The sequence below is a fragment of the Magnolia sinica genome, chromosome 3 (assembly GCF_029962835.1).
Source record: "Magnolia sinica isolate HGM2019 chromosome 3, MsV1, whole genome shotgun sequence".
In the NCBI taxonomy this organism is placed as follows: domain Eukaryota; kingdom Viridiplantae; phylum Streptophyta; class Magnoliopsida; order Magnoliales; family Magnoliaceae; genus Magnolia; species Magnolia sinica.
This window is the reverse complement of record NC_080575.1, coordinates 59,925,096-59,947,416: the sequence shown is the minus strand read 5'-3', so window position 1 is coordinate 59,947,416 and position 22,321 is coordinate 59,925,096. Positions and strand designations below refer to the sequence as shown.

At 40.7% G+C, this 22,321-nt stretch overlaps 1 protein-coding gene across 9 annotated transcripts in view; it reads right to left on the bottom strand.

The window, feature by feature from the left end:
- LOC131239945 (uncharacterized) overlaps positions 1-22,321 on the bottom strand; it is an 84,206-nt gene that overhangs the window by 45,486 nt on the left and 16,399 nt on the right. For 2 of the 9 annotated variants that reach the window (XR_009168504.1, XM_058237898.1), the window contains exon 4: positions 5,832-5,962. The exons of the other annotated variants lie outside the window; for them this stretch is intronic. Coding sequence is in view for 1 of the 2 variants with exons in the window: in XM_058237898.1 (XP_058093881.1) it covers positions 5,832-5,962 (131 nt within the window). In the remaining variant the exon portion in view is untranslated. The remainder of the gene's footprint in view (positions 1-5,831; positions 5,963-22,321) is intronic. 9 annotated transcript variants of the gene reach the window in all.

Here is a 22,321-nt window from a genome sequence, read left to right as displayed (position 1 = left end):
TGTGTGCTCGTGTGCGTGTGATGTCCCCATCAATTCTCTCCGGCTGTGAAGATTTCGCCACTGGCGAAATAAAACTCCTGAACCGCTCCGGGATGTCAGGATCAAGTCTCTGAAATTCTTCCTCAGTAAGCCACGTGCTGTCTGAAGCTGGGGGTGACTTCCATTTAACCAGGTACTTCTGAAACCCGCCCTCCAACGTCGAAACTATCTGATGGTCCATGATATCCTCTATTTCCTCTCTGGGTGTGTGAAAGTTAGGTATGGTAGGTAGAGGCTGGGAAGAAAGGTCAGGAAGAGTAGGTATAGGAGATAGAGGCTGGAAAAATGGGTCGGGACGGATAGGTATGGGACGTAGAGGCTGGGAAAAAAGGTCATAAAGAATAGCTATGGGAGGTAGAGGCTGGAAAAATGGGTCGAAAGAGGGTCATGGATCAAGAGAAAGGTCTTGGGAATCAGGATGGTTAGGCAAAAAGTTGGACAATGCATCAATGGCCCCTTGAAATGCAACTAGATCCTCCATATTGAATGTGAAACTAATTCCCATGGAGGGGGGAAGATTTGTCACATACGCATTGAGACCGTTTCGGTTTATAATTTTGAATGGTCCAGCGCTATGGGCGTGTAATTTTCGAATGGCTCCCTAAGGGTACCGCTCTGGCCTGATGCGAGTCATCACAGAGTCTTTTACACCGAATTCCTTGAAACATTTATGTTAGTCTACAGAAAATTTGTAATGCTCATTACTAGTAGTGATCTTTTATTTGATTTCTTGATGCAATGAATGTATATGATGCACAAAAGGCTCTGCAGACTCTGATGGCCTATGGGACAATGACATAGGAACAAGATCAATAGGATTCCTAGGCTTGTAACCAGTAATGACCTCAAAAGGACTCAAACCTGTGGACCTATTGACAGAAATATTGAATGCAAACTCGGCTATGGGTAATATAGTGTCCCATGTCCTAGTATGCACTATATCCCTCCTAGGTGAAGACTCATCCGGTAGGACATCAGGAAAGACATCACGGAACTCATCCACTACCAGAATGGCCTCAGTGCGAAACTCTATACTAGCCTCTGGTGCACCCTCTCTAGCCACAAGGCCGTGCATGTTGTACCACTCAAAATAGCGGTCTTGATGTCCCTCATAGGGTGGGTACACGAGTGCATGCCCATGACTGATTCCTTAGCCAACTCCATTCACTGGTCTATCCTCCTAGCCATCTGCCTGAGATTGGGCATCTACCCTAATGGTGGGGTTTGTCCCGGTGGAGGCCTTTAGTTGGGTAATGCACACCTCAAATTGTTCAAAGCGTTGGTCTATATGTTGTTCCCAACGCTTATCCAAAGACTCAATCTGCTGGGACAGTTTGTTTAGTGACTCTAGCAATCATTTCATGTTTAGTGTAGGGTGCAAACCAAGCACGACCCGTACGTGGGGGCATACGACTACTAACTCCACCTAAGGACTTTCTACAACGACTATATGCAACTAAATGATCCTATGAGACTCTATATGAGGGAAACTATGCAATGTTACTAAAACCCAGCAATATAGTTGTCAAAATAAGGGAATGACAGAAAGTTACAGCAATTCGAATTGCTAACTTCCTGCAAACAGAAATTTCAGCAACTAATATCAGGAACTACGGGCTTCTAGACAACTATATGTGATGAAACTGGATGCATGATGGACTTAAACAAACTAACCCTAAACATGTAATGCATACCCCTATAAGAACCCTAAGCTCTGATACCAAATTTGATGCAGGACATGAAATTTAAATATGGTATGCAAGATTTCAAGCTTAAATCATACTAATTCAGAACAATCACATAATAATTCCACATCCCACACAAAAGCTCAAACATTCAAGTAAAGGGGAATCTGCACGGGTCCAGGCCTACACAGGCTAGGGCTGAATCTATAAAAAATTACAAACCAAATGATGCTCAAAGATAAGTAATAATCATCCACACATGCACAGCAATCAGTCCCTAATCCAAGGAATTCACCAATTTCAATTCAAGGAACCCTAGGGTGAGAAAAGGGGCAAATAAATTAAGGATAATGCAATCTAGGGTTAGGGTTTATAAAAAACAGGTATGAGAGGGTAAAATAAGAAGAAAACCTGAACCATAAGACAGTTCCCGCGTGCAGACAACGGCAGGGTCAGGCGCACGTACGCATGAGCCTGGCCGCACGTGCGAGCGGGGCCCGATTTCCGAAACACTCCTTGGCTCTGGTCGGCCAAGGGGGGTCTTCAAAACCTCCAAGTTTCGTGGCAATCCAACATACGGTCTGTGCGCAGTGCTCCGTCGAAATTTCGACCCTCCTACAAGGCCAGATTCTGGAAACTGGTTGTAGGAAGAAGAACGGCTGCAAAAACTGGAGGATTCGAAGCAAGGATGATTGTAGAAAGTGAGAGATATGGATGGAAGAGGGTAGGGGCGGATGGGGATAGATATGGCTTCGCACCACGGTAGTTAGCCCTTCAAAAAGGGAGGACTTTACACCCACTTGAATTTTTCCGCCCCAAAACTCGCGTCATGTGCGCAACCTAGTACTTGGTGACTAAGTAAACCAAAATAAAAACTAATTAAAGAAATCTAAAGCATTCATAATATTCTAAATAACATAAATAATCAAAACCTAAAATATAAAATCAATCCGACTAGTGGGCCACGATCATGAGATCCCATGATGGGCTTTACTTGGCTATCGGGCTCACTCTCGTGAACCAAAACTCCGTCTTCTAACTAGAAAGCCCTCCCTGGACGTCGTCATCGAGCCAGATCAACGATGGAGCCCTCCCTCTCCTTGCGTACGTGCGTGGGGGCGGCATGCGTGCACATGTGCACTGATGTCCCCATCAAAACCCCACCTTGTTCTTACACCCGACTAGTCTGCTGTTATTTCTGCAAAAGCCTGTTTTGTCTCACACGGATCTGTTGAAATTCATCGTTTCTAGTTTCGTGGTGGATTTTTAGGTTCAAACAATGGGGAGCCTGTTGGATTGAATCAAAACCAGAATCTCGAATTGAAATTGGATTTGAGTTTTTCTTTGTATTTGGATTTAATGAATGTCTTGTTTGTCAGGTGGTTCCCAGTTTTGTGAGATTGGGTGGTAAAGGCTGATTTTGAGTTTGATTTGGGTGTTTTAATTTAGTTTCCAATGTAATTTCTCCTCTCAACCCCTATTCATGTTGTCGTGTTGCCATCTCTTCACTTGCCACTACCAGCCCTATGCATCAATTTTGGACCCTCTTCATCGCCGCCCCCTCTTCTTGTTTTAGCATATTCTGTGAGTACACTAAAGTGGTGCTCCATAAGAGCATGTTAATTCATGCACAATTGTTCGTTCTTGCACCTCCTTACCATCAACAATGTATCTTCCCCATACCATGCCTGTTGACAAGATATATTTTTCGTTTTTATACCGGACATTTTGGACCGAACTTGTTTGTGCCGAGCATATGGACTAGACTTCTTCTTCTTCTTGTCAGAACATCTAAAGCCACCAGAAGATCAACAATTGAATCCCCAGCCATCAAAAGTGTATATCCACTAGAAGAATAATGGTTGAAATCTCACCCAACGGACGTGCCACTAGATCATTCATTAGTCGTTGGAAGTGCCAATGGTTCACATCCCAAAAGTCATCAAAAGTACATTCTCGCCTTATGCTATTGGCCATTTTGTTGCCTCATGCTCGCCCTAGCTATTGTTGATTTTTCTTTTTTCTTTTGAATAATGTTCATCGTACCTTTCAAACTCAAATTACTCCTTTCAAAGCACCTTAAGTTTTGAGGGGAGATGTTAGAGTATATGAGGGCAGTGTTTGAAATATCGGTATCACGCTATGTATCGCACCCTTGGAATACATATACGTATCGGTTATCGCACGGGATATATCGTTTGTATCGAGTAATTTATCGCACTTCTTGGGAAACATGGGGAAACATTGGGGAAATGGTTAAATTTTTCAATGAAACTTCAGAGATTGTTAAAAAAAGACCTTAATACACACTTTTAAATCATAACATCTCAAAAAAAAAAAAAAAAGATGCACATAATAGGTTTCCTTTGTATAGGGTCCTAAGTTATGCGTTGTCTAACCGAACTAATGCAACTATATTTAAATTGAATGCATGACAATTATAAATGTATCAAGACATGTATGAAAATACAACCAATTCATTGAAAAGCAAAAGAAGTATAAATTGAGAAATATAAAGAAGTAGAAATTGAAAAATATACATATCAATGATGTGGACTGGTTGTGGCTTAGACCCACAGAGTTGCGGGTTGGCTCGTAATCATCATCTTCATCTCGACGAGGCTGGGAATAGCACTGCTCCTCCACAAATCGATAGTATTGTGTCAAGTCATAGTAGAGTGGTACCAGTTAAGATACTCCCAGACATAACGTTGGTACTCATCCTCTCCGAATTGAACCAATATGTCCATCCATAGGTACTGCATAATCATCACTGTCTGTGGCTGATATGGATTTGGGAATGGCATAGATGAAACTCCTGGGTATCCATACTACTACTCATATCCCTGCCCATATGCAGAAGTGAACTCCTGACCATATTCGAAAAATGATGTGCCGTAACTACTGAAGTCGCTCGCTGCATATCCACTAGGTCAATATCCATACCCATACTGTGGCATAAAACTCAACTAGTCTCGTGTCTGTGATCCATATCCATGTTGTGGCCTGTAACTCGAGCTCCCCTCCCTCTTCCGTGATCCAAATCTAAAGCCACCCCACTTGTCACGAACACCTGTGTCCCTCAGGCATTTTTCCAGTAGCTCCTCGAAATCTAAAAGCTTCTAAGTCTATTTTTCTTTTATAGCCTTTGACACTCGTATGTCTTATTGTAGATTAGACGGGGTCGGGGTCCTCCTAGATGAGAACCATGGTCAGGGTCATGTGTGGCATGATTAAAATACTCCTCCTCAGTGAAAGGGCTAAGAGGCCACTAAGACCGACTCCCCCCTCGTCGCCACCATCCCCATCACCATCATCTTCATCATTTGTTATTGTCGTCAGAATCATCATCACCCTTACCATTGCCATCACCATCATCGAACCCACCCCCCACATCACTCTTTGACTCAGTCTCGATGTTAGACAATGTCTCGCCACCATGTGTCCCGCGTGATAGTGATTGTCGTGGGTTGTCCTTCAAAGTCATCATCAGTGGGTTGAATGCCTCATCAAGAGACTTCTGTTGCTCCACATGTGCGTCAACATCAATTCCTTGTTTCACTGCCTCCACCGCAACATGTGGCACTAGTCGTCCATTCGAAGTATCTAAGTCATCCGACCTAACCCACTAGTAAATTGGGTCCTCATCCTCAACATATGCATGTTGTCCAACTGCCATTAGGTCCAATGGGTCTTCCTGCGCTTTTCTTCTTCCTTCAGCACGAAGGAACCTCTCTCATAGCTTCATATTGTAGTGACAATATACTAGCTTCTGAAGCCTCTCATATCATAATCTATTGCGCTTATTTGTATGGATGGGGGTAGTCGTTGTAAAACCACACAATCAGTCCAGTACAAGGACCACCATTCACTTGCGTATCATCAAATCATTTCATTAGTTTTAGATTTCCCAAAATAATATGAAATTTAAGTTTACCACAATAACTCACATGTCATCATGGTGTTCCTCGACTTCACCATAGGGGAACACCCAAACATTCCAACCACGTCGCAGAATCTAACAATTTGTTAATGGCATATAGCAACAAGGGTAAGTATGGAATGGTTGAGATGAAGAAAGAGAATGTAAGTGCAAAACATATTTACCTCACTACCGAAAGTGTCTTTCCTCGTACAGTCGGGGAATAAGTGATTGCACACCTCATGTGCATCCATCTTCAATGAATTGTCTTCGTAGAGATTCCGGCAGTAGTGGTATTTGGGATTTAGGAAATACACTGAAAACCAACATTTACACATCAATACAGCGGTCGTTTATTACTACATATAGACAAGAAAAATCATATAAGTACTTACTAGCCTGATGTAGTGGGTGAGAAAGTGTCCTTTCTCAACGATTGTCCATTATTACATGCACCCACTTATGTGCATTGGGGCTTTAGCCTTGATGGCCTCTTTCATCAACTGTATGGACAGATACAACGACTCCATAAATGGATTTGTCTCATTGTTCATCATCCTCAACACCACATAAATGGGCTCTAGAATACCCACAACACTGCGCATGCGATCCCAGAACGTATTTGTCAACACAAGCTCATCGATTCTCCAGGTTAATCTCTTGACCCTCTTTTTCCATTCTTCATATTCTTAAGAGGCGAAAAGCTCCCGTAACCCCTGTTTGTGTTTGAGGAGGCTACTAAAGGCAATATAATTTGTAGCGAACTGCGTCGCCTCAGGGCGCACTATATCCCCACCACACCTCTCGCATATCGCGGCTGATAATCATGTGTGGTTGTATATAAAGTTTGTCATGTCGTGCGCCAGTAATAATGGTCTTCATTAATGGCATATCCCCAATCGCCTCCAGCATGAGATTGGTGCAATGGGTTGCGCAAGGGGTCCAATACATATTATACTTGTCCTGAATATCTTTCCCCGCCTTGACAAATGCACTCTGATTGTCCATAACAAATTGCACAATGTTTCTCCTCCTAACACCACGCATAACATTGTGCATTAGTTTGTAAATGTAGTTCACATCTTTAATCTTATTACTCGCATCTTCAGACTTTAGGAACATCGCCTGTCCCCTACAATAGACCATAAAATTTATGACCGACATCTTCGTCAGTCCAGTCCAACCGTCACACATGGTGCAACATCTCCCATGACTGCTTATATGAATCCACACGTGGCAGCCCGTATGGACACACGTGCGTGTTGACGTGTGGATGAATAGGGGGAAAGAGAAAAGAGATGGATTGGGTTGGGTTTTGATGGGTTTAGAGGAGTTACAGGGGAAGAAGAAAAGTGAAGAAAGGGTGTACCATTTTGGAGAAGATAAAGAGGAAGAAAAACACCACCTTAGAGGAATCCACCACCAAGCAAGCTTCTAACTTCCACAATTCGATTGGAATGAAGGGTTTTCTCACAAACCCTAAAGGAAGGGAATAGCATCATAAGTGGGGTCTTCCTTATGCGCATCCAATGCATGTGAGGTCTTCAAAGTGGCCCAGCGGGCCCCATCTAGAACTCGTCTCCCATCCACAAAGAAAGTTGCACTGATGTGGGTAGTCGCCTCCGTCTCTGGTACACCCGAGTAGGTCCTCTGATGTCTCCATCATTGAATCATTATTTAATGGAACATCCAATCTATTACCTCTCATTCATTTTCAATCTTTTTCTTTCTTCTTTCATTCTAATAGATTCCACACCAATCTGAAGGAAGGCTTGCATTACATGATGTTAACCATCCAATCTATTGCTTTTTTAAATGGACAACTACCACAAAAACAACCAACATCCGAAGTGTTAAAATCATGATTTTGAATATCCATATCGTACTGGCTGATATGGCGTATCGTATTGGAAGACACCTATACCCAAAATGAGCATCAAAACGTTCAATCCAACAGTCGATGGCCATAACTGCAAACAATTTCAATAACAATACCAATATGCCCAACTCATAACCCTTTTTACTTTTTTCGATTCACTCATTTTTAACTTTTCTTCATCATTTCAACCTTAGGAAGCTTAAAAACCAATTTTTTATTAGATGTAGGCCTACTTCCAGTATCAAGATTTGAATGGGATTCAGTGAATCGAAGTGGAGTGGGTGGATCATTGTGGAAAATTAGAAAAGAAGGTAAATCATCACCTTTTTTCCTTTTTCGTTTTTCTTGTTCTTGTTGTATTTTAACGTTATGGGCCTTAATCCACCAAACATACTTGCTTGGTGTTCAATTAGGGGCCTATTTTGTTGATTTTCAAAAAAAAAATCATATTTGTAATAATTTTTCCCGACTTTTTATCAGTTGTAATCATGCATACTAAAATAAATAAATTGTGACTTTTACAAAGTAAAATGGTATAGGCTATGGCAAAGCCATCGACCCTTTTAGCCCAAGAGGAGAGGGCCAAAAGGCACTCAAGCTGTTGTACCATTTGGTAGTATGTGACCCATCAAATATTGAAGATATACCTGTGGATAGAGCTGGGTAGAAATGGACCGATCCGACGGATCCGACCCGATCCGCTCCGAACCGATTCGAACCGAAGGCCAGGATCGGGTCGAATCGAGTTGGCCCAGTCAAATCCACCGTAAATCAGATCGAGTTCAGATCAATAGTCAATCCGGACCGATCTGATCCGTGATCCGATCCGATTGGATCCGATCCGATCCGATTCGATCCGCACAATGTTTATTCAACATTGTTTCTTATATTGTTGTCCACTTGAGATTGGGATATACCTCATTTTTTGTTTAATACCATAAAATGATCTAGAAAAATAGATGGACAGCATGGATGAAATAAATACATCATGGTGGGGTCCACGGAGCACCGACTACCCACCATTGGCTGGTGGCAGGGAGAGTAGCCAATCCGTCTTCTCACCCCTGGGTCTGACCAACAGCTGATTTTTCTCCTGAGTATGGTAGTCCACGTGACCACGGATGATCTTTTACCCACAATGCTACATCCTCATAGTCAGAACCGTTCATACCATGGGCCTCACTAGAATGGGCCATGATCAAGGAAATTGGATACGTCGTAGCCATCCGACCAATGGATCTCAGGTTGCCAAGCGGAATAGGTGGTATTATTGCCATAACCTTTGCTTCTCTTGGAAACGGTGTAACCATCCGATCAATGGATGTAATGTTAACATCATAATGCATCCCTTGTGGGGCCCATTGGATGAACGGCTCTAATATCTGAGAGTTGTTTGGGAAGATTTGAAGGGTGTATGACCCGCGTGCTATCATAACACGGCTACTTCCCTCTCACCTGCTTTATCGAGCCACGAGCTCTCTAACAGATGCGGGTTTCAAGTGAAAGCCTTTCACACGAAGTTCTTGCGTGGGATGCTAGGTGGGTCCCACCGTGATGTTTGTGATAAATCCACACCGTCCATCCGTTTTGGGAGCTCATTTTAGGACATGCAACCAAAAATGAATTGTATCCAAAACTCAAGTGGCCCTTATGAGAGGAAACATTGCAGATTCAATGACCACCTTTGTCGGTTTTCCCTCTCGTCCGGCACACTCTAGCTTTAGATCCACCTATTTTTTGGTATCATGTCCTAAAATGAGCTCTTACAACTGTTGGACAGTGTGGATTTCTTACAAATATCACTATGGGCCCACATAGCATCCCAATGCAGAAATCCTCCCAATAAAAGAATCCGGACGCGGATTGGCAGGTGTACCACGCACCCAGACGTCAACAAGTTTTGTGGGTCCCATCATGAGGTATGTGTTATATCTAAACCATCCATCCATTCAGCAGGCTCGTCTTAAGGCTTGATCTGAAAAGTAAGACAAATCTAAAGATCAAGTGGACCACACTGCAAAAAGTAGTGGGGGTTGAACGTCTACCATTGAAACTCTTTTAGGGGTCAAGAAGATTCGATCCAAACCATACCTAACCCAATCCGACTCGATTTTCCTAACCGAGTCGGACTCGGTTCGGGTCAGGCCAGCAGTGCAACGAATTGGATCGAGTCAGAGGAGTCGGACTCGGTTCCGGATCGAATCGAGTTCGGGTTGGGCATTGGAAATTTCAGTCGAGTTGGGCCCAATCCGATCCGACTCGACTCAATGCCCACCTCTACCTGTGGATGCGTGGCAACAATGCAGGGCCTCATAAAGGTAATAGGACAACAATTTCCTTATTTATCATTTTCAAGTTTCAAAGGCTACAATGAACCTTGAATTAGGCTATCTTCCGAGGTGGCATGGTTTCAACAGGTGTGTCCATGTGGTGAGGCTAAAGTGGCATCTTGGCATGGCAAATGTCATGTGCACTGTTGTAAGGAGCTTTCCCAAAGGTAACATCTGCATTGAGAAGCTTGTAGCAATAGATGAGTGTCTCAATTCAAGGGTGGTCTGAACTTTTAATCATAGGATGGCTTGGAATGGGAATAGGGGTTGTCCGACAATTTTCTCCATATCTTTAACCTACGTCCAAGCTATTATATGAGTGGAATGAGTTCTCTCAACAATAATAGTTTTGAATTTGTCCATAGGCATTTATGATGGGAAGCGGGCCAAAGGCCCAAGTAACCAGCCTTAATTCTGAAGTTGGACCAAGATGTGGAGACCCTATGTAGAGCACTTGGAGGGAGTAGAGAGAGAGGCCCAGACGTGCAAGGATCCTCCAAAATGAATACGCCGACGGAAGCGAGATGCTGGACACTCTTGCCTATCATCTGAAATTGCACGTGGTGGGCCGACAGGCTATGCGCGGAAGCTTGGTGGAGCTAAGAAATGGTGGCTATCCTAGAGGGGGTGATTAGGACCAAATAAAAATTATACCTTTTAAAACACAATTGTCTAACTTACTATTAGAGGGTCTAATCACATAGACTACAAAAGATGTGACAATCAAGCAACTAGTCTATAAACATGATAATGTACATGTGTGTGTGTGGGATGTGCCACCTATCAACTCCTAGCACTCATCTGATTCATGCATAGATATAATTAAACATTCAATCTCATAAGCATAATTGAATAAGTGCTCAAATACAATCCCAAACACAAGCATGTATAATGGTTCACTTTCCCTACTCCACTATCGGCAGACGCACTCAACCCACAATTGTACCGGATTTCACTATCGTAGGTTTTAAATCAAGTTCACCTCTAACCTTTACAGTCCTACACAAGGACCGACTCCCACGAGACTGTGGTTTTCTTTAGGCTCTCCATGAACCTCGATCCTACACAAGAACCTATTGATGTACACTCCCGTCGGAGGCTCCCGCAAGAGACTTTAGTTGGTTTTCTATCGGCTAACCAACAACCTCAATCCTAATCCAAGGACCTATGTTTACTCCCTCCGGAGGCTCCCACAGAGACTAACACGTACACACTCGTGTCTGGTGAATTTGGCCCTACACAAGAATCTATCGAGTTTGGATCATAAACTCTTACCCTCAATCCTACACAAGGAAAGAGAGTATACGAACTCTTACAAATGAAAACTTACTTGTTAGATTGAGCCCCTTTTGTAGTGTCGTCTCAGTTTGCTTGATCGATGTTCTCTCGTGCTTCAATCAGCTCCCCTTTACTCCCCTCGAACATGTTGTCAATGCTTTGCCAAAAATTCAGCTCCAAGATCAAACACCTTGCATGTAGTGCTCCTTTGAGGTGACCAACGTGATGGGAGGTTGGGTAGAATCTCCTACAACTAATGGGAAGTAATGCCTAGGGGATTCACCAAGATGGGTGTCCTAAAGGGTTTCAGACAAAGATTTAACTATTGGTTCAAGTCTAATCTTTAGAAAAAGGTGGAGAACAAGTTCATCTTCATCACTGATGATGGAATCCTCTTTTAAGTGATAAATCACAAGGAAGATAACTTAGATCTCATGCACTAAGAAGCTTGGGATGAGGGATATGATCATGGAATTACCTGAGCTTCTATTATAGCAAAAACCTATCCAAATGCCCAAGAACCAAATGCCCTTTATAAGGAGTTCAAGCTCCAACAGTCAAAAAATGGGCAAATAACAGCCCTGTCAATGGCATCGAAAATAGAATTTATAACAGAAATGTTGCTGGACAATTTACACATTATTAGCCGATGCCATCGAGTGGTCTTCGAAGGCATCGAGGGGACCCTTTGATGGGTCCTTGATGTCATCGAGTAGCTTAGATAAAAGATCGCTCTACTAGACAGATCTGAGTTACCTATTCGATTCCATCGAGGCGATCTTCGATGCCATCGAAGACCCCTCGAGGTGATGCAGGACATGAAATTTAAACATGTTATGCAAGATCTCAGGCTTAGATCATACTAATTCAGAAACAATCATATAATAATTCCACATCCCACACAAAAGCTCAAACATTCAAGGGGAATCTATGTGGGTCCAGGCCTACACAGGCTAGGACTGGATCAATAAAATTATGGACCAAACGATACTCAAAGGGAAATAGAAATCATCCACACATGCACAACAATCAATTCCTAATTCAAGGGATGCACCAATTTCAATTCAAGAAATCCTAGGGTGAGAAAAAGGGCAAGTAAATTAAGAATAATGCAATCTAAGGTTAGGGTTTATGAAAATAGGAATGAAAAGAGCAAAACAAGAAGAAAACCTGAACCAAAGACAACTCATGCGTGCGGACTGCAGCCCGGGCTGACACACGTGTGCAGGGGGGGCTGGCCGCACATGCGATGGGGCCCTGAATCCCCAAACAGCTTCCTTGACCCTAGTCAGCCAAGGGGGGACTTCCAACCCTCCAAAGCTCGTGGCAATCCGACGTGAGGTCGGGGCGTGGTGCTCCGTCGAAGTTTCAGCCCTCCTGCAGGGCCAGATTCTGGAACTGGCTGTAGGAAAGAGAACGGTTGCAAAAACAAGTGGATTTGAAGCAAGAATGATTGTAGAAGGTGAGAGATATGGATGGAAGAACATGGGGGCGGATTGGGATAAACGTGGCTTCGCACCACAGTAGTTAGCCCTTCGGAAAGGGAGGGCTTCGCACCCACTTTGAATTTTTCCACAACTCAGAAACTCAGAGAGTAGAAAAAAAACACGCAAAAATTTTTATTCAACTTCAATGAATCAAAAGAACTACAAGGGGTGCCTATTTATAGGAAAACCCTGTACCCAAAACTCGCGCCATGTGTGCAACCTACTACTTGGCGATGAAGTAAACCAAAATAAAAACTAACCAAAGAAATCTAAAGCGTTCATGATATTCTAAATAACATAAATAATCAAAACCTAAAATATGAACTTAATCTGACTAGTGGGCCACGATCATGAGATCCCATGATGGGCTTTACTTGACTATCGGGCCCACTCTTTTAAACCAAAACTCCGTCTTCTAATTAGGAGGCCCTCCCTGGACGTCGTCATCAAGCCAGATCGACGGTGGGTCCCTCCTCCTTGCGTACGTGCGTAGGGAGGGGGGCGTGCGTGTGTGTGTGCACGTTATGTCCCCATCACGAGGTATGCTTGATGAAATCAAGCACCCACTCGAAAGACTGCTATTTTGGGCATACGATTTCACAGCAACTTTGCATCTCTTATAGTCTTACTTATCATGTTCCAATTAAGCTCCTAAGGCTAAGGGATAATCAACAAGATTTACATATTAGGTCAGGATCATCTAGAGGTTCAATGGATTGTTTTAGGTCAAGGGTTAGGGTCACCAAGGTAATGCATTTACCTGTTCTTTGCTCCGTGATGCTCATGTGCTCTTGTGTCTTTGGTCTTCAGCTTCAAAGGGTTCAACTGACTACATGACACATGAACTCACATTATTGACAAATAAGATGCACAAATCAGTGCACTAACATCCTCTTCATAGCTCATATTAAGCATGTAGTGAGGAATTTTGTTTTGTTAAGAACTATTAGGTGAATCACATCTAGGAAGAGATGTCAATGCAGATGCAATGGGTATGGGTAAAAGGTTGGTGCTATCTCCTAAAGAGAAATGGAAAAGTTGCAATGAATGGGTATGGGTATGGGTATGGGTAAAAAGCTGGTGTTATCTCCTCTTCATAGCTCATACCGAGCATTGAGTGAGAATTTTGTTTTGTCAAGGGACAAACTATAGGGCAGATCGCATCTAGGAAGAGGAGATCTCAACGCAGATGCAATCAATCAATATGGTAAATAGCTGGTGTTATCGGCTAAAGAGAAACGAAAAACAACCGGCTTGTGGATTGTTGATTTGCATTGGGAAAGAAGTTAAAGAGTTTCATTCAGTGACGACCAAGGTATTCCGTATCGGTAACGGTGGTCATAATGGTCATAACCATTACCGATACGGGTATTGGTCGTAACGGCCAATATAGTACAGGGGTGTAATGACCATTACAACCCTCGTAACAGTTGAAAACATATTTTTGCCTAAAAAAACTAGAAAAATATTTTAAAAATACATAATAATGTAAATATTGTAAATATGTATTCATTTGTTTCAACATGTTTATGGTAGCATAACAATCCACTCTTTAGTGAATGTTGTGTCGTGTTGTCTGGTGAATTTATGAACATGGTTGTCTTTAATGTTAACACATCACAATTAAGCATTAAAGCTAACAATCGAGGAAAAAATGCATAATACCACTTTCTTCAATTTTCAAAAAAAAAAAAAATGGCCCTCGGAGCTTCTATTTGCTCAAATTGCTTCAATATACGATTTTAATCCTAAAAACTGTAATAAGTGTCAAATAACCACTTGCTCTAAAAGCTCAAGCCTTTAGAGGATGCTGAATCAATGTACATTAAGCGACTTTAATACTCTCCCACATGTGCAGGGTGGAGATCCGCATGGGAACATATTGGGCAAGGGTGGAGGGACACTCACACCATAAAAAATGGCCTCCCGTGAGAAAATATATTACGGAAGCATATTTGCTGCTCCCGGGATTCGAAACTTGACATTCTGCTCTGATACCATGTCAAACAACCACCTACTCTAAAAGCTTGAGCCTTTAGAGGATATAGTGAATCAATGTATATAAAGGGACTTTAACAGTAGGAGTGGTTGAAATCTGCTATATAGAATTATCTGGGAGAGTTTTTGGAATGAGAAAAGTGAAATAATGAGGAGAAATTTGATTTAAATAAATAAAAAAATGATCGTTTTTCAACCATTACAAGGGTAACAGTCGTTATGGCCCGTAACAGCCGTTACGGCCCCCGTAACGATCGATACGAACCATAAAAAAACCAACTGCCCCATTTCATCCCCGTATCGCATAACGGTCACGGCCTTTACCTATACGTATCAGCCTTTATGTTCATATCGTAACGGATATGGAACACCTTGGTGACGACAAAGAGGACTTTTATGCATTAAGTTTATGAAGGACAAGTGAAAAGGCATGCCTGAGTCACTGAGTCTTATTCCTTCAATAAGCTATGAAAAGGGGAAGGGAAATTAAGGAATTGCACAAACAAGAGTTACATGATGGAGAAAAAGTGGAGGGAGAATGGAAGCATTTCCTAATTAGTCGAGTGTCATGAGAAGAATTTGGGGCGGGCGGGGGGGGGGGGGGGCAATAAAGCCATGCATGCTCGGAAGGCCACACCAGAATCAGAAAATAAACGTATTATACGTGCATTTAATGTTTTTGTGAAAAACGTTTAGGGCACGTTTGTTTGGCCAACTTCTGTGGTAAAGTAACATAAATTGGCCATCATTACTATTTTACAACATTTGTTTAAACTGGTATTTATGGCAAATATTTCGAGGGTCAAATACAGATGTAATATGAGACAAGTAAAGAAATTTGTAATCATTACAAATTTATATTATATTGTAGTAGAAACTCCAATCCACCCACCAACATCAATTTATTTCAATGTTGATTTGACATTGAAGTGATGTAAAATTGCGATCATTACATTTTTTACCACAATAAACCAAATAATGTAATTGGTGCCATTATTGTGGTCAAATGCAACTAATGTCACTAGACAAGTAATTCTCATAGCCCATTTCCTTTACTGTTGTAATTGGCAAAACAAACAAGCCTTAATACATTGGATAATTCAAAGATATGGATTAACTTGCAGATTTCTTATCTTTAACATATAGAACACATATAATACGTGTTTTTATACGTATTCACTTATAATACGGTGTGCTTAGAAAAAAGCCCTAACCTATTCAATAGAACGGCTTAGTGAACCAACATATTTTGCACTTCCCTCAACTCTCTAAATCAAATGACAGCTCATTGGTTGCCAATTTCCCTCCCCCCATGTTGAAAAGGGAAGAGGGGAGTTTTTTTTATACTATGGTAGAGTGTAATGCTTGATATGTATGTGCTCAGAAATTGTACCATAGTATAATGCTTGATATGTATGTGCTCAGAAATTGTACATGTGGCATGCATCAATTCAAATTGAACTAACTAAATTATTGAACCCACTTGTTGCGAAGTCACAATCCCAAAATCAAATTGGTTGAGCTACCCTAGCCTTTGATTTGTGAACACTTTTGTTGAAATAGGACAATTAGATTTTCAAAGTTTTAATTGTGGAATAAATTTTTACCAATCCGATAGTGGGATAGTCGAATAAGGTTAATTTTTGTTCATGATACATCTAAACAAAGACCCATAATTTAGACAGTTCTATTTTAACTACTTGAGTTTGGTGTGCAATTTCTAAGTCCCAAAATATCATTCATCATACTCTGCTGCCAGTCTCGAAGTTTTTTCCTCCAAAGCTATTATAGTTATTTGATACTTTGGTAGGGTGTAATGGTTAATAGCCATGCAAGCAAAAAATCCATAGGCATTACAGGCTAACTAAGAGTGAACTGACCAAATTGTTGGAAGCCACCATGGTAGGGTGGTGGTGCCCCTAAAATCAAAATCTTAACCTCTGATTGGTGGCCATTTGTTTGTCAAATTTGGATTTAGTAGTCAGAATGTTGACCATTTTTTAGTTCGACTTGTATAATTTTTTTATGGATGGTCAATTCAAATTTTGGACTCAATTGGACAGTTAAATTTGAATTATTTATTATTTATAATTGATTGGTATCAATAATCAAATAAATGGTCAAAAGTAAAATAGCGAGCTGTCCAAATGTCAAGGGTAAAATGAGATGGTTACCATCAGTGTGCAATTTTTAGGTTATGCTCCATTGATGATTGGATCTCAGAGACAATCCATATGCCATTCACCTATGCCCCATGTACATTTGGAAGAGTAATCACCATTTCTAAATGGTGCCAAACTAGTCACATTAGTCTTGCCTAAAGTAGTAATTATAATTCTCAATATAAAAAAAATATATTGAATTTTTTTGGTACTGAACTTTTCAAGGAAAACCTTATTATTTATACCCGAACATATCCATCATCAACTTTTCAGCGTTTCCATTTTTTACAGCGGAATTTTAAAAAACCATATTATTCAGCATCTACACCAAATAATACTCAATCTTTTACCATACCATATTTTTGTCATACGCCGAATTGTTAACTATCTGCCAACCAGGTAATGACCATGGCTTTCCTTGATAGGAAACTTCATCTTCAGGACATCTCTTCTCCAATCCATCTGGACAAGGTAATAAAACAGGTTGAAAGGAAAACAAGCCTTCCTTCACGTATTGGAAAACCAACCACGCATCTTTTCGACAAGGTAATAAAACAGGTCAAGAGGAAGCTTTCAAGGTGGAAGAGTTGACATCTTTCTTTAGGTGATCGTCTGATGTTAATCAAAGCGACCTTCTCGAACATGCCCCTCTACTTCATGTCTCTTTTCAAGTGCTCATCGCCTGTCCTTTGATAGATCAGAAAACCTAAGGGGTGACTTCTTGTGGAGTGGGATGGAGGAAAGCAAAATTTTCATCTTTCAAAATGAGAAGAGGTATCAACTAGGAAGGAGCAGGTATAAGGGTCTTGGATAGTGTAAAATCATAGAATCAGTAGAAATAACGAAAAGAAAAGAGAAAGGAGAGGAAAGAAGAGAGGTGTGGAACGGCTGAAATGGGAATACCTTCCCACATCCCCACATCTTTTATTTTATCTAGGCTTTCACTTAAAAATTGAAAAGTACCCTCCTTGCTTAAGCAATGCAAAGAGAGATTATCATATGAGCCTAAACTCTACCCAAATATGTACAATAAAGCCCAACAGCCCAAAGAGTCCAACTGTGGGACCATTTAACATTTAACACTCCCCCTCAAGCTGAAGCATGGATATCATACATGTCCAACTTGGATATAAGCTTTTCAAACTAAAACTTACCAAGTGCTTTGGTGAATAAATCTACAATCTGATCATGGGATGAAATATATTGAGTGAAAATTTCTTATTGAGAGAACCTTTCCGAATGAAGTGGCAGCCGACCTCTATGTGCTTGATTCTCTCATGGGACACTGGATTATTAGCAATATGCATAGCACAATGAACCCATGAATGAGACAGACCACTTGGCCTCTTCACAACATTCTACTAAGCACTTTTGCCACCACAACAAACAAAAGCTCCTCCCCCCACCCGCCCCCCCAAAAAAACAACAAAATTGTAAAGTATGCAATTTTTCCCTTCCCTGTGCCTCATATATGTGACCTCGCAAGCCATAAACATGGTCTCCAAGATGTCTTCTTACTACAAATGCACATTGGACCTTTGAAATAGCACTTGCAAGGACCACCATCAACCTAGAGGCTAAAATTTTAGTCAAGATCTCCACTTTCAATATAAGGGCTATGAACGAAACACCAAGATCCAATGACAATCTGCCTCTGGGCTGCTTGATCAAATAATAATGATTTTCAATCGTCGAGATTGAAAATTTCAATGCAATATATTTTAGGAAATATTAGAATCGATGAATAAAGACTTATTCAAATGAATATTTGAACATTCAATAATCCTTAGTATCATGGTATGGTGTCGTTTTTAACAACAAGCTTTCATGTAGTATGAGTTCTTCTGGAACAGTTGAAACTAGATGGTTATGTCCACAGTTGAGGTCTAGAACTAAGAATTGTCCCTTTTTTATATCATTTTTTGATGAACTCGGATAAGAAATTCATCATATTACCCTTCACAACTTCCCGTAGGACCTGAAAGAAGGCCATAGGGAACCTATCCAGACCAGGGACTTTATCCCTGCATAAAGCTTCCGCATCTGAAATTTGATTAAATAGAAGTTGTAGAACTAACAATGGATTCGTTAACTTGGAGTTTTCCTTCTACCCTTCTTCCATTCACCACCACGCTATGAATTTTATATGCCTAGCCTGAGCACTAGCAATGCTATGAAAGGACTTCGTATTTTTGCCACCTTCTCTAAGCCACATGGTTCTTGATCTCCCCTCCGCTTAATCTCATCCTCCTTGACTTGGTTCAAATACTCGATAGAGAGCTTGACCCTCAAAGCTTTGTTGCCATCTGAGAATCAATAGAAATAACGAAAAGAAAAGAGAAAGGAGAGGAAGGAAGAGAAGTGACTTGAACTTGAACTCGGCTCAAAAGTTCAAGCAAGAACTCAACTCTTATTAATGGTATTCCTTTAAATTGATTTAGGATTTAGTGATTTCCCCAAAAATCCCAACCCCAAGTGCGATTAGGTCGCTCGAGACCCTACTAAGGTGCATATCATTCCTTCTAGGTTTTCTTTTATCAACCATTGATAGTGTTAAATAATGATTATATATTGTCGTTAGAAGTTTATATGTTATGCGTACTTGAATTAGCTTATTATTGCAACCCTACTATTATTTGTCGTTGGCAGCCAACGTGTTTGATGAAATGGTTGATCAATATGAAATTTCTAATGTTAGAACTCATTTATGCCATTTGTTAAGTGTAGTTGATGTAGATTGTATTATATTGGTTTGTACATGTGTTCAATTGATATACCCTGGTGTGGTATTAATTTTTCTTATAATTATGATAACGTATTTGATCGTCTAAATTGTTGTCGTGTTAGATTGATCTCTGCAAATTGTTTATGTAAGTGGATGGCCTGCTTTGGGTTGGCGATCCTGGCTTATATGGTTGAACGAAGTTAAACATGGATGACCAACAATAGTCGGAACAACATGGGATGCTTTGCACCCAATGTCAGTTTTTTCAGAGTTCTCCTTAGTTGATCAGGTCAGTCTAATGTAAAGTTGATCATTTATATGCTTGATGATTATACAACGTTCGATGAAATATGAGATACCATTGTTACCATTGGATCTAAGTCCATTTATAAACATTAGTCTGTTAAGATCCTACAAAGACTCATGAGTCAGGCATGGTTTTATGGAACACCATGTTTGAGTTATCGGCCTATGCTGGGGTGACGAGCCTCCCCGTCTGGCCCGAGCTACTGACCAAGCTGAGTCAAGCTGGCCAAACGGGCTCAGTCACCGAGCCAAACCAAACTCGAACTAGGTGTGGTTGTTGATCGAACCGAGCCGAGCCAAGCCCAACTCGACTCAATTCGACTCGGTGTCTAGCTCTACAAAAACCTATCAACTCTGGAAATTATAGCCCTTTCTTGCCCATTTGACCACATGAACTTTGCATCACCTAGCGGGAGATCCACTAATAATGTTGATACTTTGAAAATGATTCATCATCATCATCATCATTAGTACTATCTACGCCTCGTACCAACTAATTCATGTCATTAACTAAAACATAGGCCATCAATCAAGTCCTTGAAAATATTTTAACTCATTAAATTGTATTTTAGCAATCTACCTATTCGGAAATCAACGCAATCACAGTGATAAGTCTTCCCAAATCCCAATTGCTAGGTGAAACTCCTCCGTATCAAATGGCTATTAGAATATTCTAGACGATCTTCCTACAAAAGAATGAGAAGAAAACATGGCAAGTGGATGCCTGAAATATATATATATATATATATATATATATATATATATATATAGTGAACTCAATGCCTTATAAAATAATTAATGTGAATCTAAGCTAAGAAATGAAAAACTAATCAAATGACAAGTGATGTGGTACAAAATTGGATAAGTTCATCGAACACGGTTACTCTCGAGCCTAAAAGAACAAGTAAAACCGCAATAGACCAGTAAAAGTTAACTAAATAAACGGATACAGCTAGTGTACGAAATATCAGTATCACCTTACGTATCGCATCCTTGAGATACAAATACGTATCAATTATCGCATGGGAAATATATCATTTGTATCGGGTAATTTATCGCACGTTTTGGGAAACATGGGGAAACATTGGGAAAATGGTTGGATTTTTCAATGAAACTTCAGGGATTGTTAAAAAAGACTTTAATACACCTTTAAATCATAACATCTCAAAAAAGATGTGCACATAATAGGTTTCCTTTGTATAGGGTCCTAAGTTATACATTGTCTAACTGAGCTAATGCAACTATATTGAAATTGAATGCATAACATTTAGAGTGTATGTGATGATCATTTCATCAAACACTCCTAAATACTTCAAAATTAGTCTCAATTGACAGTTGGTTGAAGGGAAACTTTTTAAAAATAAAAATAAAAAAACAAACTTTTTAATTAAAATATGAATTTTATTTTCCAAAAATTGACAATGACTTAACAAATTAGTAGATCGACCCTCATCAATACTTGATTTCATGTTTGGAGTGCAACATAGCAAGCAATTTAGGAGAAATTTTGAATTTTCCCAATTTTTTCCCAAATCGAACCACCTACACTCAAATTTTAAAATTAGAGTGTATCTGATTATCATTTAATCAAATACTCCTTAATACTTCAAAATTAGTCTCAATTGACAGATTGTTGAAGGAAATTTTTGAGGAAAAAAATTATGAAGAACCAATGGATATTGAAATCAAAGCTCCAATTACATGATTTTTCATTCAGAACATGAAGAACCAATGAATTTGTAACCATTTGACACTGATTTAAATAATTTCAGCAAAAAAAAAGAGGATCAAAAATTGAAAATGCTCACCGGATCGAACATGTGGGATATATCGGCACTACCTATGCGTTTCGAACCGCACAGGTGGGATACAAGATACATCATGGGACATATCAGTCGTTATCAGGTGCATTCCCAGATTTTCCAGCAAACCTGAGATTGTTAAATGGTCCAGGCCAGATGCGGGTTGGGTCAAAATCAATGTTGATGGATCGGCCAGGGGTAATCCGAGCCAATCAGGTAGGGGTGGGATATGTAGAGACAGTAACGGGGATTTCATTTTTGCATTTGCCTCGAATTATGGAATCGAAACTAATTTTATGGCTGAAACCACCTCTCTTGTCGAAGGACTGGACATGGCCATATCGAAGAGCTTCTCATACATTGTCATGGCTAGTGACTCTAGCTGCCTAGTGGACCTTCTGAACAACGATGGCACCCCTGGCTGGGCATATTGGTATCTGTGGGCTAAATTTTCGCGCCTCAAGAACCGAGCCACCCTCAAGATCTCCTTCACACCGAGAGAGGCAAAAGGTGTGGCGGACGGCCTTGCCAAGTTTGGTAGCGGCACCCCAGGCCAGACCGAGTTTCAGTCTGCAGCTGATCTTCCGCCCTTGCTAAGGGCTCCTATTTTCTTGATAAGGTGGGAATTGGAGCTATTCGATTGGGTCGATGTAACTAGTTGCTTTTTCTCTTCTTTGTAAGTATTTGTGTTTTCGCTTAATAGGATAG